Source organism: Sardina pilchardus, chromosome 20 (genome assembly GCF_963854185.1).
Source record: "Sardina pilchardus chromosome 20, fSarPil1.1, whole genome shotgun sequence".
NCBI lineage: Eukaryota > Metazoa > Chordata > Actinopteri > Clupeiformes > Clupeidae > Sardina > Sardina pilchardus.
The window spans coordinates 533,808-555,146 of record NC_085013.1 but is presented as its reverse complement, the minus strand read 5'-3'; the positions used below and the strand labels follow the sequence as shown (position 1 = coordinate 555,146).

At 44.7% G+C, this 21,339-nt stretch overlaps 1 protein-coding gene and 1 long non-coding RNA gene across 3 annotated transcripts in view; one reads left to right on the top strand and one right to left on the bottom strand.

Moving 5' to 3' along the window:
- The window catches only part of bmf1 (BCL2 modifying factor 1), a 19,550-nt gene extending 10,898 nt beyond the window's left edge, over nucleotides 1–8,652 (bottom strand). Inside the window, exons 1-3 of one of the 2 annotated variants that reach the window (XM_062522155.1) lie at nucleotides 8,495–8,652; nucleotides 3,828–4,021; nucleotides 1,717–1,898 (exon numbers count right to left, since the gene is read on the bottom strand). In XM_062522155.1, coding sequence (XP_062378139.1) covers nucleotides 1,717–1,898; nucleotides 3,828–3,996 — 351 coding nt within the window. In that variant the 5' untranslated portion in view covers nucleotides 3,997–4,021; nucleotides 8,495–8,652. The remainder of the gene's footprint in view (nucleotides 1–1,716; nucleotides 1,899–3,827; nucleotides 4,022–8,494) is intronic. The other variant, XM_062522156.1, reaches the window with a different exon arrangement.
- LOC134067082 (uncharacterized) lies at nucleotides 6,536–21,339 on the top strand. Its single transcript, XR_009936477.1, has 3 exons — nucleotides 6,536–6,674; nucleotides 19,011–19,177; nucleotides 21,108–21,339. It is a non-coding gene; the product is annotated as an uncharacterized LOC134067082 (long non-coding RNA).

The window sequence follows — 21,339 nt, the reverse complement described above, 5'->3', positions numbered from 1 at the left end:
CACACACACACACACACACACACACACACACAGGGCTCGGTGGCGGCGCATGGGTAGGCCCTGAGGGATGTGGAGCAAAGCCTCTTATTAGGGCGTCTCTTGTGGGCGCTCCTGACGGCTAGGGCAGGACTTGCTGGAGACTCCCAAACCACAGCTGTTCCTCGTACCCCCACACTCACACACACACATTCACATAAACACATATATGCATGCAAACGCACACACACACACACACACACACACACACACACACCTCTCAGTAACCTCAACTCCCCCACACTCAAGCTTACCCAAGCACAAACATCCCCACTAACACACACACACACCTCACCAATATTCAACTCCCTCAGAGCTCCAGCCAACTCCACAGCCTTAGCCAAACTCGATGCCCTCCCACACACCCTACGAGTGTGTATCACAGAGGCAAGAGAGTGAATGTACACGTGTGTGTGTGTTTGAGGGAGAGATTCAGAGAAGCAAAAGGTTTAAAGAGTGAGTGTGCGTGTGTGTGAATCTGTGGTTGAGGCAATGAACTATGATCCTTCTTTTGATTTTCAAGCAGTTAAAATAATGCCTCAAGGCAACCTGACCGAAATTGCAACTCATCCTCGTCAAGGATGGCCACCACGGACAAACACACACACAAAGTATAATACACACACACACACACACACAGGCTGCTGGATGGGGTCACTGTGACCAGGGTGAGCCTTACGTCACCTCCCACACACCACTAACGGTAGGATCACTGAGGGCAAACACACTGAGGGGACCAACGTACCAAACAGGAAGCACACCAGAATGGATGACACTGGGGGTGAGAGAGAGGGATAGAGAGAGAGGGAGAGAAAGGGAGAGGGGGAGAGAGAGATGACAAGAGGAAAGAGAAAACGTGAATGAAGAGAGCAAGAGGTTTACAGAGAGAAAACTGAGGCTAGTAGCGAGAGGTTAGCAGTGAGAATGGAGAAGAGAAGTGAGTGAATGGAAATTAAGAATGAAAACAAAAAACAAAGAAAGACAACAAGAATGAAAGAGCGAGCGGAAAAGTGGAGGGGACGTCCTGCCTCGGCTCAGGCCGTGAGTCTCGGGGGAGTTAGTGCGCCAGGTTGGAGCTGGTCTCACACACACACACACACACAGTGGAGGAAGCGTTGTGGCCAACACAAACACCGGAGGCAGACGTGCCTGCCCTCGGCCCCCGGCACCGTGGCCAGCTCACCCCCACATCCCCCCTCCACACCTCCCCGCTGGCCTTTCATGTCCCCACGGGCACCAGAAACAAGCCCACAAGCCCCCCAGCCCGAGGGAAGCCACGTCACGGGCAGCTGATGGACAAACCACCTGAGTCAACAACAAATCAGCAGCGCCGCCCGGCCCAGCCTGGCTCAGGACGCACACACAGGCCACAACTGGAGCCGTTTCTGTGTGACTCAGGAGCCCAAGTGGGAAGACCTCTGAGGTCAAGGCCTGTGTGAGTAGAACTGAGAGTCCGCACTAATGTTTGTGTCCATGAAGAATGAGGTACTGATATGGTTTGTTCATGATTTCCAATCAGCAGCACTGATTGTGACTACAGATGATTTATTTTTAGATGGTTTTAGATGTGACGGAGAAAATCCCCAGAGAAGTGACTCACTGACTTGAGTGTGAGTGAGTGAACAACTGACACAAGAGTGTGTGTGTGTGTGTGTGTGTGTGTGTAGTGTGTTTATGTACCAGGTGTAGTTGTTCCTGGTGGAACTGATCTCCAATCATCTGCAGTTTCTGGCCGATCTCCACTTCCACGCTCCTTGCCGCTGGCTGCTGGGGACGATGGGCATGACCCCACTGGTCTTCAGCCATGGCTTCACCCAAGCGCTCAAGGTTGGGAGACTGTAGCAATCGCAAGGCTGCGTTACCTGCCATCAACATAGGCACACACACAAAATTGATCATGTTAGAGCAATACTACTCCTCACTAATAGTCAGCTTTATGCAGCATCCATTGTCCCCTCATGTACTAGCTTATTAGTAGCTTTCAAGATGGATTTGGTTTTGGAAATAAAACTAAAGACAAATAAATTTCAAGCATTTCTGGAGACAAATTCACAATAAAACAAACTGAAGAAGGCACTATGCATAAACACATCCTTCCAATAAAATAAGTAGTCAGATGCAATGTGCGGGCCTTTCTTTTTTCTGCGAGCAAATTCACACCCATAAAGCTTTTACAACATAGAAAACGTTCACCCAAAACTGTCTGCTTTGTCTGATATAACTCAGACAGCCAGATGCACCAGACGTCTCCAAGCTCACATGTCCTTCTCCTGGTTTCATAACTATTAAAATAAGACAAAGCAGCCAGCATGCAGTGAAAACAAGACTGTAGACGCACAGGACCAGATGCAGTGTGTAAAAGGAAATCAGTGCTTTCGAAAGCCACGTGAGTCACGGGGGCCTGCGTGCCATGGGCACTCAGAGGAAGTTGCCCCACGAGTCGAGAAATACTCGACTCGAGAGTGTTAAGTACTGACTGGGACAGAGGCCAGGTTACAGGAGGGTAAAGTCACAATTAGTGACCATGAAGTTATACTGTAGCTATTGTAAATCCAGTCGGTGGTACAAAAACTGTGCTAATAATAAAAAATGATGGGCTCAATATCTAGGAGGCCCTCAGGCTAATGGAAGATGTATCTGCAGAAGACTGTAGTTCACTCTGGATGAAAGTGTACATGACCAATGAAGGGGAATGTAAAATGTGGCGACATGAGCAAATGAAGGGGAATGTAAAATGTGTCAACATGTATCATTGTGCATGCTCCTACTGCAAATCCCTTGCATTAAAGGTTATCACTGTGTATGCTCCTACTACAACATCCAGAACAATTCCATCAAAGCCTATCAGCATTAGACAGAGATGGATAAATCATCTCTGGCTATTTCCATTCCTCGCTGTCTAGTCCACCTGTCAGGACCAGAGGCTATTCCGCAATCAGTGATTTACAGCTCTACAACCCCGGACGGGATGACCAACATCCAGGGCACGGCATCTGCCACTCCTGCCGGGCTCAAGCCACGGGCTCCTTGCCAGTCAGTCTGTCTGCCAGCCAGCCAGCTCACCAGCGTTCCCATGTCTGCCAAGGTTACGCTGAGGCAGCGAGCCAACGCTTGTTTGCAATGCAAAGCAGCCGTGCGAGCGAGCGCTCAGGTAATAAAAGCCGACGTGACCAGGACTGGCAGACGCCAGAGGGGGGCCCTGGGAGCCGCGAGGCGGCAAACGAGTGGCTGTAAAAGTGTTGTCCTCGCAGCTCAGTGGCGCCTGGCCTCAGGCTACGACAGGAGGAGACGCGAGCTGGCCGGGAGTCATCTGCGTCTTTCTCACACACCCTTAAGTCTCTCCATCTCTCCCGTTTTTTCTCTCTCTGGAACTCCTTCACTTTCTCTCTCTCAGGGAGGAAGCAGTCTCTACTAAGCTCTGAATAAATGTTGCATTTGACATTGACTTGTTTTGGCATCTTGAGGTATAAACACAAGGCAGTCTTACATGCAGCAATGAGAAGAAGAAAGCCGACAGTAGTTGCCGATTTGCCATTCCAGGCTTCAACAAGCCAGTGGATTTCAGTAGATCAAGCCACCAGATTCAAAAACCGTGGTTAGTATCAAAGTCAACATTTCTATAAGTGTCAAAATACCAGTGTTGACACCCACATTTTTATCCTTCAGAAACACGTCAGGGTAAACCCACAAACACTGCAGCCCTAATAACAGGATTAAGTTATACTGTATGTTAGGGAGTCTATCAGTGCATTTATCTGAGTGGTGTGCATGTGAGTTTGGGTTCGTCTTACCGTGGAAGACTCGTCTTGGCTCATGTGCCATGCCACAGGGCAGCATGCCGTTGCCTAGCAACAGGGCGGGGCCAGGCGTCTGGGTAGCCCTGTTCTCCGACTTGATGTCCTTGAAGGGTGAGTGCCAGAGTGAGTCCTCCCTAAAAACATCCTCGTCATCATCCTCCATGTGGAGCTTGCCACAGTCGGACTGCCTGCGACCAATCAGAAGACAGAAGCACACAAACCACAACCAATTAGCCAACAGGACTCATTTAACACCACTACAGGCTGCCCGGAGATGGAGTGTCTTGTAACCAAACAGGAGAGAGAAACAAACAGGCCTCATCCTTGCCAATGTAATCTGTGTGATCTCACTGAAAAGTTTTCAAAACAAACACAATCAGGAACGATAAAATCTGAAAGTATGATATCTCTGCTCGATTGTTTCAGGTGCCATTTCTAAACAAAACAACAAGAGTTCTGGCCTGACTTTGATTTTTTGATTTTCACTTAGAGGTTTTGAAGATGCAAAACAAAAAAAATGTTACCTCAAGCAACTCTTTGCGGAGCCAACAATCAGCATCTCTTTCTGCTCAACAAAGTAATAGCAGGGTGGAAATTAGTGTGGCTTAAGCTGGGCCTCTGTGTGATTTGGTTTAAATAGCAGAGGTTGTCACCACGACGAAACCACACACTCGTTTGGTTGTGGTTGGGCAACTCGTAATGCTATATTTAGACCTAACCGTAGACTGCCGTTTGGCGGGAGCCTAATCATCCATCTTTCTTACCCTCTCCCTCCTCAGCCCTGAGGTCTTGCGGCTACGTTCCGTCCTCTGCAAAGCCTCAATGTTCCGTGAGTGACAGCAAAATCAGCATTCACTAGTTCAGCCATATTGTTTACCCGTCTAGTGCCAACAGAGAGTGAGACAGCCATAACAAGGCCACTCCAGCGCAAACATTGGGCAAAGCGATGAGAATGAGCGCCTTCCCTCCGTTCTCTCTTTTTGGCACAATAAAGCCATAAATTGAGAGGCATGACACTGACCGCGCACTAGCGTCTGTTCCTTCTACAACACGCAAGACGCTTATGACAGGGCACAGTCAGACTTCAGCCGTTTTCTTGTAGAAGACTGCTTTTTAATGATACTTCTCTGATTTTTTTTTTTTTTTAAACACTTTACACATCTGTCAACCTGCCAAAAGCAAAGTGTGTGCGTGTGTGTGTGTGTGTGTTGGCTTTGCTATCATCCTGGCACTTGCTTCTGTTTTCTTTTCTCTTGCTTTTAAATAAATGATGGTAATTCCATAAGACATTCTGTTTCCTACGAACCATCTGCCATTCTGACAACTTATTTCCATGCACATGCATATTGCTCTGCAAATCCACCGTGCAGCCCTACTGAGTGTTTCAGTGGACAAGGCCTATGACAAGAAAAGGTTTCGAGGTGTTGGGGCTGCTTGGGGTTCATAGATGAAGTTTTGGTGATTTTCATTGCAGACGGCTGCCAAGTTGCGATCGCTGCAAGGGCCGTTGCCTGAGACTTCTCTTGAGTACAGGGCAAAAGATTCAGAGCTTCAGCGACACACAGCTCCCTCTGCTGCCTTCTGCTCAATACACACTGACCTACTGCCTGTGTGACTGACACACACACACACACACACACACACACACACACACACTGTCCCTATCAGACAGACAGGTGAGCACAAGGTAACACATTCCCTTATAGACATTTGCTAAAAAAAAGAAAAGACACACACAAGGCATTTACCCTGACATATATGTGAATACAAGGTAACAGAGGACCTTCTACACCTTTGCAAAAAAAAAAATCCACTCACTACACATACACACACTTTCTCTCACACTTAATGCTTGCCATACTCATCCACAAGCAAAACCCCACACACACGCCATTTGTGCAATTGCATGCTTATAATTGCTACTTACTATTTTATCCATTCTAACTTGATAAGGCCCATCCTGACACCTTCACTGTGATGTTCTCAGTTTAACAACTGACCACAACTAGATGATCACTGACACCTCACATGCTTACACACCCCTTCCATCACACATTTGCTTTCTTGCTGTTATTCCCTTCATAATCGTAGCAAACACAGCACAGCCTCTCACAGCCTCATACCCTAATGACATGCCACCAAAACGTCAAACATCAGTAACAACAGGCCTCTACCCAGAGAGGCGATATGTAGCCTAAACATTCAAGTCGTTTACAACTTATAGTCAAACCTACTCTCCAGAATGAGATGAGTGAGAGAGTGGCACCAAGCAGGTCTGCATCAGAGTAGCCTACTCATCATAATAACTACACAACATATGAAACCGGTGAAACATTTAATTTCCAAGTGTTCATCAGTTCACAGGCAGAGAACGAGAGATTAGTTGGTTTTCGACTTGAAGGCTACCACGCGCGCTGAGCACCGCTGCGGCATCATATTACATCATTTTTGGAATGCCCGCTCAAGGCTCACGACTCACGAGACCACGTATTCAGCACATTTGGAAGAGGATTCTGTCAAGGGCCCACACTTAAAGTCATTATTATTTTAAAATGCAATGGGTAGCCTAATTTAAATCTAAATTGGTTGTTTTTCCCCCTCAAACAAGCTTAAGCATAGAAATATGGCTTTGACACCAGCTCACCACTACCCTGTCAAACGTTATAATACCACCCCCTGGCAGGCGGTGTCTAAACAGATCTCAAGTGCTCGCTTACAACGCATGTTAGCTTCTCACTACAAAATTCAGGAAATGACAGCTTGGCTAAAAAAAAGTACCCTCCACGGCTAACCGACATCAAGACTGCCTTTCAAAATGTGGATAAATGTGTTCAGACAACGGTAACGTTACATGCATTGTGTGTGAGTGTGTGTGTGTGTATGTTTTTTTTTGTTGTTGTTGCACTTTCCCGTCCGTTAATACACGCATGAGCTAAATAGAAAAAGGTAAACAAGGTCGAAATGTGTTTTCCCTGGCTTGAAAAGTTAGCTTGCTAAGTTAGCCGTGCCAAGATATGAAAACGTGCCTGTAACAGCTAATGTTAACGTTCATTTGGGGATAACATCGAAGGTTCTGGGTATAATCTGTTAATGTTAAATTATACGGCTGGTGTTTGGAGCTAATATCGAAACGGACGGATAGGGCGGTGGTCAGGGTGGGTTAGTTGGTTGTATTAGAGGTTACTGAATGTAAATTTAACGGCCTGGCCCCGTAGAGTTTATACCAAAATCCTGATTATATTGGTTCGCAAAGACTTCAGTGAGCTTACGTTAAAGTTGCTTGACTTCCCGTACCCGGGGCAGACACACGGCCATAAACGCAGTGAACCCATCGCGTGCAGTCGTACAAATGGGATAACATCACTAGTTAAACGTTAACATTACCGTAAACTTAGCTCCCATGTTTTTCTTCAAACTAGCTCTGTTTCACAGAATTTCTATCGCCAAATAAATAATTTGACAAAATATTGTTTAGGCCACTGCAATGTGAATGATGCCTAACGTTAACCAATTTAATAAAAAAAAAAAAATAGCATTGCATGAAAGAACAATGTGCGTAAGCAGCAACACCTCCCCACAGCCAAAACAAATCACGTTAACATTAACCGTTAGCACCATTAATCGTTACCATTTCGACAAAGTTCAGGACCTCTTGGTCTCTTTCCTAGTAATGTTAACAGTTACATCAAAGTTAGTTCACAACCGCCTCACATCACTGCACTTGTGATAAAAACGAAGATGCAATGCAATGAAGCTTCATTCCGATAGCATGTTAATTTAGCTGCTAGTCATAATAAGTCGGACTAAATGTTGACAGCCATGAGTTCAGACAACTTTAAGGAGCAGAGGGGGTCGATGTCTACCGCTGAGTAACGGTAAGGTTAACGTTTATGTTAAAGTAACGTAAAGTTCAACGAACCCTCTGATAATATGAAATAACGTAACATTTCGTATCAGCATTTTCAAGCAAATTGATGTTGCACTATTGCAACTTAAGTAAATGGTAGTCAATATCTCTGAGCTATCGGTCAGTTTATGAAATATCGCAAACGGCCATTTAACAATCAAATTAGCTGCTAATCTAATCAGAATAGCAACCAGTTGAATTGCGCAGAGCGGTAACATGCAGTCAGGTACAACGATGCGTTAGATTACAAATAGTAGGTTAACATTAATGTTACCGTTGTCTTATCGCTAACGTTACGAATCTACCGGTGTCTAAATTAGCCTGCTGGCTAGCTAGTTGATATTTGCCCGTATTGTGGCGGTTTACCAGCGAATATTGCCGAAGCCACCATGTCTCACTTGTCAACTGGTAACGTTACGTTAACTAGATTAACAACGTTATCCTTAATTTTCACAGATTGACCAAACAACATACCACCTATCAGGTGAGTCATCAGTAAAACCGAATAACAAAGTCCAGTGATTTAACATTCGTTCGCTAGCACTGCATGTTAGAAACAACAAAAACAAAAAATACCATAGCCACTTAATGAAAGTTAACGTTAGCAAGCGAGCTAGCAGACAAAAGTTATTTGTCATTAAAATCGATATGCTGTAACTAATAGTTAACGTCCATGTAAAGTAGACACTGAGAAAGACAAACAAATAGCGTTACGTCTTTGTTTTTGATAATTTGCTTGGGTTCTTCGCAGTACCTCAGTTTGTTCTCCAATTCGTTGTATTTCCTTGTCAGAAATGTATTTGTAAGATCACGATTGTTGGCGACGCAGGCAAGCAAGGTTGTGCTTATCGCGGTTCTACTCCTTTCTCTGCTCTGGGTAGACTGTCTTGCTCATTTCATCCGTCGAGTCTTCGTATCGACGTCAGAAATAGACTCCTCCTTTGCCTTTTAAAGACACAGTAGGCTACCATAACAATGAGTGGAAAAGTTAAAGTGTGTTAATCAGTTGAATTATCAATACTATCGATACTATCACATAATGTAGCTTGACAAAGGTAGGTTTACTAATTCAGTCAAATGTTTCAGATGTAACATGTTGTGATGATTTCGATAGATACCAGTCGACAATTCAACAGATATTAAATGTATACCATTATTTCTGCAGAATTAGGTACATATACCTTTAAGATGTAAGACTGACGTCTAGACTACCAATGAAATGTTTGTTTTGATCCCGCCTATTTAGACACGTGGATGGGAAATTCCCCAGCGGGAAAACTAGTCCACTTTCTGTCACTGACTGCCTCCGCTTTTACTGCGCTCAAATCAACAGTAGGCTAACTGCCTATGAATGAAAATTGACACATCTCTGTGCGATTGTGTTGACTGTGTTTGCCTGTATTTAGTTAGCCTGGTCATACCAAACCCTCAAATGAAAATTGAGCGGAAGCTTACGTAGGCTATGGCTATGCCAGGCTAGTATTTAGTTAACTATAATAGTATCTATCTCTTGAATTTCCCCTTGGGGATCAATAAAGTATCTATCTATCTATCTATCTAATGAATAACATGCATTGTCACATTAAGAATATATTGGTGAACGAAAAAGCTCATTTTCTAAAGGCTCATTGTGTGCATTGTTGGTATTTAACTGAAGATGACAGATAGCCTATTTGGTGCAAAACGTACATCCACTATGGATCATTGTTAGCAGCAGGTATAGCTAGATGCTTATTTAATCTTATTCAGCTAATCTGAAATTGAAACCTGATGCTACCCTGACCCTCCCCCCATTTCCATTGTTTGATGGATAGGTGCTCTTCACCAAGAACAGCAAACAATCCACTTGTACTGTGCACTGCATGCCCTACCCAACACAGCTGTAACGGTTTCTAATTACCTTTCAGCATAGCGGACCCAGCACATGAATGTAACATTCCCACAAACAGGGCCGCGCCCATTCCACCACTGTTTGATAGACTCTATTTATTCCCCTTTGGAATCCGGTGTTGGCTTGAGAGTGGTGCTGGGAGTCTGGGGCAGGTGCTGGTTGTTATGATCTGCCCTCTCTCCCACCCCCTGGGGTATCACTGATCAATAAACACTCGGGCAGCTGGGGGTAGAGAATGACCCTGCATTCTCTTACATAGAAGACAATTCAAAACCCCTCTCTCACCCCCCCCCCCCCCCCCCCCCTCCCTCAACACCCACCCACACCACTCCCCTACCCCCACTAGGACTGCACAGCTCCCAACACTCAATCTGTCACTCATCAGCCTACCTTCCCCCATTATGACTCTAACACATAGCCTCAATCACGTGCGCATATACACACAGAAACACACAACACACACATGCATACTCCTGATGTGAAAGGTGGGAAGAGTCTGCTTTCACATCCACTGTGGTCTATTGGAAAGAAGATTACCGCTTGCATGACTGAGCACAGTGCAAAACAAAAGCTGTGGGGCAGGGCCAGTGTTGGCTCTTTTAATATCAGTCATAACAAAAACATCAGACTTTCAATACATGACCCAGGACTGGACCCACGCATAGTAATCGTCCTCGTTGAATGGGTCAGTCCATTCCCATTTACCCTAAACCTGCAGAGGTGCGACAACAAAGTAACAAACCTTGGTATGTTATGTTATTTACTTATTCCTTCCCCTTTAGTTGAATCAATAGTAAATTGACAGCTCAGATTATTTTTAAAAGTTGCTTAGCTAATGGTGCAACTGCAGTTCTATTAAAAGTATCTGTATAAAGATGGCAAAAGCTTACAGTTGTAAAAGCTGTACAAGTGCATTTCCATAACTAGAGCTTCCATTACTAAGAAAAAAAGCCAAATGAAAATTTGTTCTTCTCCCACAATCCCACCAGTTATCTATGCTACAATCCCCCTGAAATCTAACACCTTTTGTTGACATATCCAAAGATGGGTCCCTCGCTCCCCCTCCCCCATTCCCCCTGCTGCTGTCACCTCCCCTGAAGTGAACCTCACCCTGACTAACCACGCTCTGAGTTCACCGCGAGTTTGTTTGGGTCTGGGCCAATTCATTCGGCTGTGATCAGGTTCACAAGTCGGCCACAGATAAATCTCCACACGTGCCTTGGATTGGTGACACAGGCACAAACGGGAGAATGTGCAGTGAGGAAATTCTTCCATGGCTTAGTTGTTGTTAACTGCCATTAGATGCTTATTTGCTGAACCCTTTTTGGACAGTGGCTTTTCGCATGATGATGATTTGTCATTCATGGGCTTCTTTTGACTTGTTTGTTGTCTGCAACATATTTTCCTTGGCCATTTCATGTCATCCAGACAGAGGACTGAGTTTACACCATACCTCTGGTGTGATTCTTTTGTTACTTTTCTTTTAAATATATTGTGTTGTTAAGATTGCAGACGAAGTAAAGCAAATGCTTGTCCCATAACCTTATTTCTAATTCAGTGCACTTGTGCTTAAAGCATGCATAACGTTCATGTATGCATAAAATATTTGTCTGCCATTTAGTCATGTAAATCATGTTCATTCTGCTGTTTAAAGACCATATATGCAACTCACAGAGTAGCCTACATCCAGGAAGGGTCTTGTCACCAGCTTGTCTGCTTGTATAAGAGGTGTGGTATCAGAGGCAAGTATGAAAGATTTATACGAAAAGACATAAGCGCCATTTAAAGCACAGATCTGGAGTTACTCTGTTTCCATGGTAACTGAGGAGATGAATCACTGTAGAGAGGAGTGCGAGACTTAGTACCATCCTCCCTTTCCCCCTACCCCCCTCTCCTCAATGGCAACAGATTCCCCATTGGCCTTCCCTGCTTGTCAGATGGATTGTAAACACAAACAAGTGGTTTCCTGGGGTCTAAAGAGAGAAGTCAAGAGAGGGCCTGACATCTCGTTCGGTTGCATCAGAAAGCGCAGTCAAGAAGCTGAAAGTGACACACACACATGCATACACACACACATACACACACATGCACACACACACACACACACACACACACACACACACACACACACACACACACACACACACACACACACACACACACACATGGCTGCACAATCACATGCTCCACTTCCCATAGTAGCCCTGAAACCCACTGCCCCCCCTGACCTCACCCTCTCTCCTTATACTCCTCCCATCCACCCACCCACCCACACACATACGTTCTCACACACAGACATACACACACACCCTTCACACCAAAACATCCCCTGCACGTGGTGAATCCTGCCTGGAAACCAGGAAGGGGGATTCCGCTCTGTTCCAATTGGACGAGCTCCATAGCAACCGCGTTTTGCCCAGCTAGCCAGTCAGGCGGAGCGTGAGAGGCACACTGACCCAATGGCAGTGTAGCACAGTAGACACACTGACCTGGTAACAGTCTCCTGACCACCTTATCCCGCCTTCACCCCAGCCTCATTGGCTCGGTGAAGCTTTCCTGTCCATTTGCAGCGTGTTTGGTGTGCCGTCTTCTGCATCAGCTCCTGTCATTCACTCATTCATATTCATATCTCTTTCCAGCACTGTCATCGAAATATTTTTGCACAGCCTCTGCAGAGTCTCTGGGACTTAACACCTTCCTCGCTCATAGGAATGTAGTAAAATTAGTGAAATCCATGCTTTCTTCCCAGTACTCTATACATAAGAATACAAATAATTTGTTGTGCATTTTGTTTATATATGTCTGTAGGAGCAGTCAGAGGCAGAGCCCAAGTTCTTCTTTTAACTTTAATGCAACTCCAAACAAAAGCAAGATGAGCGCAAGGGCTGGATCCATCTGCTCTCAATGGCCCTCATTTATGAAACGTGCGTACGACCAAAAACAGGCGTACGCTTGTTTCCATGCAAAGTATGGCATTTATCAATGTGAACGTGATCGATGCTATACGCTCAAATCTCACGTCTCTGAACTCGCGTACGCAAATTTTTCAGGCGGCATAGCACCGTGCAGCAGTAAATCAGCGATGGATTAGAAAGTTTAAGAGTTGAATTTATGGACTATCTTGGACATAAAACCTTTCCATGTGCAGCCTATTTGCTGTAATGTAGCATATTGTATTGACACATTTGATGGCTTAGGATAGCCATATAGATGATTACTTTCTCTTTGGCAAACGCAACATTCATGAATTATATATTTTAAATTATTTTCAAAGGGCAAATTTCAGTGTTGTATGGTTTTGTAATGAATGTTTTTATAGTATGATGCGTTCTCTCTGCGAAAATAAAGTCTGTTGCGCTTAAATCGCTCTAGTTTCCCGCCTTCCTTGATGACAGCTTCTAGCTGTCAAAATTAACAAGGTTCAGCTGGACGTCACTGTGACTCGAGATCACTAATGATCTCTCGAGAGCATTAATGATCACTAATGATCACTAATGCACCTTTATGTCGTAAATTCTAGGGGCGAGGCCATTAAAACGAGCATATATAGGGGCGTGATATTTAAATTACGCTTGTTTCGGCCACATTTATCAACGCACGTTTATTCTTACGTTGGAATTGAAGTGATACGAAAGTTTGATGAATCACACGTGAGCCCTGTCGTAAGATGATTTCTGCGCTCAGATGTACCGTATTTTCCGCACTACAGTAGAGGGCGCACTGGATTATAAGGCGCACTGTCAATGAATAGTCTATTTACAAACTTTTTTCATATATAAAGCGCACCGGACTATAAGGCGCATTAAGCGAAACAAAACCGATAAGTCAGCCATTTTTGAGAAAATGGAAGGCTTTTAAGTGCGCCTTATAGTCCGGAAAATACGGTACGCTGGTTTCTACGCTCGGTTGATAAATGAGGGCAATTGTGTGAGTACATTAAGATGTGAAACCTGATTGCAAGGTCAAGCCTCTGGAATACTGACAGTGCACGCAGCAGCATTGTGGTGTTCTTGATGAAATTCTATCACCCATATAGAATAATACGATGCTCTACTTGCTCTATAAATAACTTTTGCTATCACAGAAATCTTCACTAGTTTGTGTGTGTGAGTGGTGTAGAAAGGACCATAATCATACACAATCGAGGGCATGTTGCGATGAATAAAGCATGTGTATGTCTTTCCATACGCATATATGATCCTATCCTTATACGTCTGGTCCAGCCCAGAGATGCTGCTGATCACAGACGCTGAGAGAGATCCTCTGTCTGCAGCCCCTTGCCACTGCTCTCAGGTGAAGACAGTGTGAATTATTGAGCAGTCGGTGGGTGGGAGAGGCTCTGACCCTCGCCTCTTTCCAGAGGCAGACAGACAGACACACAGACACAGGCTCGAAGAGAGCAGACTCCAACTCAGTCAGCCACCCCGGGGCCACGCAAAGATGCCGTGGATATGAAGCAATGACACCCGATCTCCCTCAGGTAACCGAGAGGCCTCAGACACAGACGATTTCTTTTTCTCTCCGTCTGGTAAACAAACGGTTGTGTTTGTTCGCCCCTTCGGGCCTACGTGTGCCTCCACCACTCCCTCTCAAGGTTTTTGTTGTTGTTGCTGCCGTTGTGTTATCCTAACGTCACCTGCACCTGGAGACCTGTCCTAGTTCTTGTTCTGACTATTCATTTACTGTAGATGCCTGTTGTTTTCACAGCTAACTTCTTTAAGCATGTGGGTTTTCATTCTATTCAGGCATTAGATCATAAGTATGAGGCTTTAGGGCCTGATGTTATTCTTTGTCAGCACAGTGATGATGGTAGAGCTCGTACACACACACACACACACACACACACACAACGACCAGAAGGCCTGCCTTCCACATGGCTGCCCCCGGCTCCTGTCCTTTGGATCGGGCACAATCTAGGAGTGCAGGAGTGGTGGAGGTCTCCAACAAAGGGCCCTGCGGGGGTCAGAGACCCCTGTTGTACAGTATTACGAGTGAAAATCTGCCTGTGTCCATCTGTTCTTGTGTTACTCTTCCCCTCCCGACCGACTGTGCTACGCTCGAGTGACTCCTGTCACTTTCAGCCAGCGCAGTTAAAGGGGGATTTTGTGCTTTTGTGGGAATTATGTGTGTTTTGATCTCCCTCTGTGGGTCCTTCACCCTATGATGTGACAGTCCTGGATTTTTTTCTCCCTCCTTCGATTTCTCCCCCTGGGATGTTTGTAGAGTTCCTTAAATAGATCCCATTAATCCTCTTTGAAGATCAGTGACCTGCAATGCTCTGTGAGACTGGATGTATGCATGGAAAAGGCAAACAGAGAGGAGTGCAGATGAAAAGATAACCAACCTGAGCTTATATCAGCTCTTAAGACGCCACACACTGAACACAATTAATCCTTCATCACAGCCTGACCTTTTCAATGTTTTTACAGTATCTTTCAATTTAGTTGATATTCAAGAAAATCCAGAGTCATGTAGGATCCGCTATTGTTTGTATTATTGATGTGGGCATGATGTGTTTCAAAGCAGTACCGTTGGGGCATTTCATTTGTCAAAGAAGGGGTTAGAAGTTACCATGATCCCTTTCGTTTTCCCACTGCTTTAGTTGTGGACATAAGCCATGATCCATGAACCAGTGGCACATTGAAGTGGTTGATAGCAATCAAGAGTTTACAGACCCAAGGCTTGGTGGTTTCCATGGTGGAATGTGGTGTAGCTCTGATCTGCTTTGACCAGACGAGATCTGACACAAACAGTGTTTGAACCTTCTGTGTGTGTGTGTCATCCAAACAATGAAGGCCAGTCTTCTCACTCCCCCTTGAAGATATTCATGTACACGTTTCCCAGCAAAAATCATGCATACTCACATTTCCCAGTGAATGGTACAAAAAGCCTCAAACACATTCAGTATTGTTGAGCAGATGTGAACAGGGTGGTCAGTGAATGTTCTTAATTCAAACCTGTGTTTCTGAGCAGGTATAACTCATGAGAAGGGTTAATGAGGTTTAATTACTTCAAATAGGTGTCAGTGAGTGCACAGCTTGCGGGCCAGAACTTAGGGCTTAAGACATTTCAGGCACCCAAACATACATGAACCTCATTCTTCAAACTTTTCCAGCTTTCAGTAATACATAATGTTATCTCTCCTGCCACATTTATATGTGATCCAGTCGGCCTAGGCTCCTGTAAACAGATAAGCTGGTGTTTATTTAAAGCTTAATTACCTGTATGATGGCTTGAATTAGGCCTACATGAAGGGGCCCAGATAGAAGCCTATTCATTCAGGGCACAGGGCCCCACTGATGGGCTCTCTCATCGACTGCTAATTATTCTGCCAGGACCCAAGGGCTCCAGTTTCAGCCTCTGCTCCGCTACTAAACATTTATCTGCCATCATTCATATTTAACCATCCTCAATTATCTGGCTACAATGTAGGAAGCAGACAGGCCCTTACGTGACACCTGACACAGTGCAGAGTCTATAAAAAGACACAGGCCAGATGTCCTAACATTTTTGCGCCCATTTTAGGCGTATTTGATTCGCAATGTGCACGTAAAAACATGGCAAGGTATGTACAAACAGGTCATACAGAGGAAAAAGCGAGGACTGCCTGTCGCAGGAGCTGAGAATGGCTATTTGCGCTTTTCCATATCATGCATATGCATTCATAGGAGGGCCAGGTGAAGGTGGGAGTATCGCGCAAACACGGGGGATTTTCAATTTCAATTTAATTTTGCTTATAGAGTGCCAAAACATTACACATGTCTCATGGCGCTTTACAGAGTGTTAAACTTTCAAAAGAGAGCCCATGAGTAACAGGGTAGAATTGGAGATACATACAGGAAAAAAACAGATCCACGACTCAAGGGCCCAACCCATCTGCCTAGGGTCAGTTACAGTAGAGTAAAGTCATTTGTAGTATCAGAAAGTTCAAATAGTCCAGTGTAGGGAATAAATTGTCCATTAGTAATCCATTAGTAATTTCGGAAGGTAATGGGTCGCTAGGATGCGTGGGCCAGGGATCCGGGCAGGGAACCACAGCAGGCGGTGGTAGGGCAGTCACAGGGATGACGATGGCAATGGGACTTCAGTGCTAATAGCGATTTATTAGGTTTAATGAGTCAATTAGAGAAACTTTTACAGACAGCTGAATCAGTATTCAGAGCATCAGTTTTCTTCATTTTTCAATGTCAAAACGTTAACTTTTGCTTGCCTATCGGAGTTTCACTTTCACGACATAGCCTACACTTCCCAATTTGCTACGTAGGGTATTAAGTCATAGCCCTAGTATAGGCCTACATGCAGTAAATAGTTAAATTATACGTTTTCTTTTTTAAAAAATGTTTTAAGTGGATTAGTAGAACTACTAGACCTAGTCTATATGTCATTGCTCGTTGACTTCTCAGTGTCATACAGTATGATCGCAAAACTTTGATTCTTTTTAATGTCACAGTTGGTTAACTCTGTTACTCTATTAACTCTACTATTTAACTGTGCCGTTTACGGAATGAAGTGACAGTTTTGTAAATACCATGCAATATGGCAAAGCACATGTGTTCGCTTTCTGCACATATAAAAAGATGTTAGCACTTCCTTTGTACACCCGGCCCAGAGACAGATGATGAAAAGCGAGAAATCTCACACATTCAAACACCTGTCTGGAGACATGCAGGTACAAAAACACACATCCATCTTGGAGCTCAATAATAAGTGACTCACCCTATGCGACGAGCAGACTTGCTGTCTCAGCTCTTCTGTGCAATTTTAATCATCATTTTGCGTCAAGGTTTAAACAGGTTATCTAATTGTAAGCAAGGTGCCACTCAAGCATAAAAGGTAACAGAAAAATATCTGATTCATGTCAGGTTTCAGTTAGAAACAAAATGTCAGGATTAGTTCAGACAGGATGAAAACATTGAGTAACACACACACACACACACACACAGGGAGAGAGAGCCAAAGAAAGAGAGAGAGAAAGGACTTGTAGAACAGTATATGCATGTGAACCTGATACAGGTGTAAACGCTGGAGAAACGGAGCAGGGCTTGTCCCTCTGTGACCCAGCCCTGTTGGGCCTTCCCTGTCTGAGACTCAAGACAGAACCAGAGACGCTACACACAACCAGCTGCACACACACAAACCGCACACACCAGGAGAGGCGAGTTGTGGCACGGCACAAGGGACACCTTGCCCGGCCGGCTCCCTACACACAACACACACACCAGTGCGGTGACAAAACGTGTGTGTGTGTGTGTGTGCGCCATTGGTGTGCGTGTCGTGTTAGAGAAGCTGAGCGAATGGCACGACAGACGTTAGCAAGTCATGTCTGTTATGCAAACAAAAGAAGCCACGTTTTCTTGAAGATATTCATGCACATGTTTCCCAGCATAAGAATGCAGATATGGTGAACAGGGTAGACTAGGTTCTTTTTTAAAACGGCAAAAGACTGGACTGACATTTTTACATTCGTTACATTTTTGTTTGTGCCATTGGCATGGGTGATATGTGGAGGAAGCCGTCCCCGCCTGGTATCCCAAGCGTCCTCTCTGGCAAGTCATGGCGTGGTGCATGGGGCACTTGGCCTGGCTGCCTCAGCACTCTCCAGGTGCCAGGCACCTCCGTGATGGCTGACATGCACCAGCAAGCCCTTTGAGCGGTTCCTCCGGAGCAATTTGTACTTACAGCGGCCAGTATAATTATCCACTAGCCACCAGGGTAGCTCCAGGCCTGCAGCCAACTGTAACCTTATAGCCGCTCCTGAAAGATGCAGGGGCTATTAAGCCCAAAACACTTTGATATCGCCTTGCTGCCACTGAGAGCTGTGAATCAACAGGTCTCCCTGACACAGCTGCCTTTTGTGGGTTTTTTTTCCGTGATTTGACATTTTATAAAGTGACTAACAGCTGCATGGTAACAATGATATGTAATTTTAGTGCACTTGAAGTTTAGAAAGTTGGTGACGTCCACTTGATTCTTGTGCAAAAAGTGTTGTGCTTTGACAGTTAATGACAAACAGTTGGATTAGTAATATTATGTGTTGGCGACTTTGACCTTTTGATCTTGATGTTAGTTCCCAAAGTTGGTGCCATCATCCATGTGATGCTTGTAGTTTTGTGTTTTGACATGTGTTGACAAAGAGCAGGAGTGATGATGCTGCTTTGGTGCTTTTAGTGCACTTCATGCAAGTTCAGAAAGTTTCATTTATTCAGTGGATGGTTAGCAGGATCCAGCTCATATATACCATGTTGTCCATTAAGATCTATTATATTATTATATTATATTATATTATTGATATTGTATTCTATTCACATCCAGATCCTCTGACTGGCTGGCGATGTTACTCACACTCACATGACGGGCGAAATGTAACTTTTGCTTTCAGTGCTCCTGGACAGCGTATGGCCTGGGAACCATCAGACCATCCACGGCAGGAGGTGCCACGGAGTCTGTAGATGTGGCTGATGCAACACTCGGAGGTGATGTCATGGATGTGTCGGCCTCTTAGCAGCACTGCTGCGGAACAGACTGCGAGAGGGCGTTTCCTGTGTGGTAAGAGCGCGAGGCTCCAAGGCGTCACGAGGGACAGAGAGAGCCTTGAAATAGCCATCTTCACTTCAGACTGATAAAGATTTCTTTCTTCTTGGCTGTTTGTTGTCCGGTTTGTTGTGTGCATGTAATGTGTAATGATTAGCAAAATAACTGTAGGCCCAGTAATGTGATGGCAAAGCACTTGGAAAGGAAAAGAATGTGTTTTAACTAAAAACAACTTAGAAAGACAAAATCAGGCTCATATTAATTGATTGTATTGCAAGTTGTTAACTTCTGAGATTGCCACTGATATTATTATTGATATGGGTTTTAAAATGTTTGAGTAGAGGATAGAAGGGAATGTGGATGGCCAAAACATATGAAAGTCATCTGACCCATGGTGGGACAGGTAATCAGTGGGTGACCTCAGACATGTCTGTCTCCAGTTTCACCCCTCGCCCTCTTCACACACATTATGAACATAGACACCCAAACACTCACACATACTCATACACATACAGACCTGCAAATACACACATATACATGTAGGCACACGCGGACACACACACTCATCTTGAGGCTGTCAACAACATGCCCCAGACTTTGAGCGATAGGTAGCGGTCATGGCGTCATGGCAACATAATGCCCTATTATCTCCCTGGATGATCTTGGGCACCGCTTCATTATTTATCCCCATCTGTTTCAAATAATGGTCATACAATCACGGTCACGCCAATCAAAACGGGGACGCCAAAGAAAACATGAGTTGAGTTACAGTAATGAATATGCGTGAGGTGTCGCAAGGTATGAGCGTGAATTATTTATCTCTGCACAGCAGAAGAGGCAAAATGATAGAAAAATCAATCCCCCCATCCCCCTGTTTCTGAACCAGACTGTGGTGAAATCCAAACCGAGGTTGAGAACATCATATACCAGGGCTATGCAGGCCCCCTTAATGTATATCTCATGAATATTTTACACTTTTGCCAAGGAGAACAGAGGGCAGAGAACCCCAAGGCCCTTTGAATACTGAGCATTATGCTGTCTGCATCAACACTGACCTCACACTGAGTACTTGGACTGTGTGTGTGTGTGTGTGTGTGTGTGTGTGTGTGTGTGTGTGTGAGAGAGAGAGAGTGGTCATTATGACCACAGACTGGGTCAGATGGAGAGGCGCTGCAGATCCCATCCTGAACCGTTTCTTCTGTCAAGTGGAGGAGGGGTCATTGGCATTGGGTGACCTGCAGCCAAGGTTATGTGAACCCCCCACCCCCTGTGGACCGAGAGTGAAGTCAGATTCCCTAACACGCGGAAAACAAAAGTGCTGCCAGTCACAGAGCCAGATAGCATACCAACAAACAACACAAGAGCCTCGTTTGTGGGACTGTAGAACGAAAGGCTAAAAGCCCATGAAACAAGCTCAAACCCCACAGTTCTCTATTGGTATGATATTGATAATCAAAGGAAGGAGGCAAATGCATTTCAGAATGGCTTTCTGATAATGCAATTTAGGGCATAAAGAATGCATGCATAAATGGAAATGTTATTGTGCCAGCCAGCTCCCAGTTAATTCTTATCAAGTCCAGTATCCTGTGTAATGCTCATCAGTAGTTTGGAAAGTATTGCTTCTTTGGATTTGTGCATTGACCAAATTATCCCCTAAAGTGAAAATAAATGTGAAAGGTTAGCAGCTTAGATCAGTGAAATCTCCATAATTCTATACATCCCATAATTCCCCTATTGACTGGATGGAGCTTTCTAGGGGAAATCCCCTGTGCTCTTATTCATGGATGGATGATCTAATGTGTTTTGCTCATTAAAACACCAGCTATTGTTTATCTCAAGGTAGTGTGGTGAATTGAATAGCACGCCATGGGCCTGTAGTCTGAGTGCACGTGCTCATCTCTCTCTCTCTCTCTCTCTCTCTCTCTCTCTCTCTCTTCCACTCTAGTGAATGGAGAGAGTGGCTTCCGTATGACATCATCACATATGGTGAGGTGCAGCAGATGTTCCCTTGAGCTAACAAACAAAAACACTGATTAAGTCTCACCACCAGATAAATACCATTTATGTGTTTAAAATGTGTTTAAAATCACTAACAGTGGTTGTTAGCTTTAATTGGAAATAAAAAGTGCAAAAGGTCCTATGTATACTTATTCCGTGGTGCCCAGCCTGTATGTTTG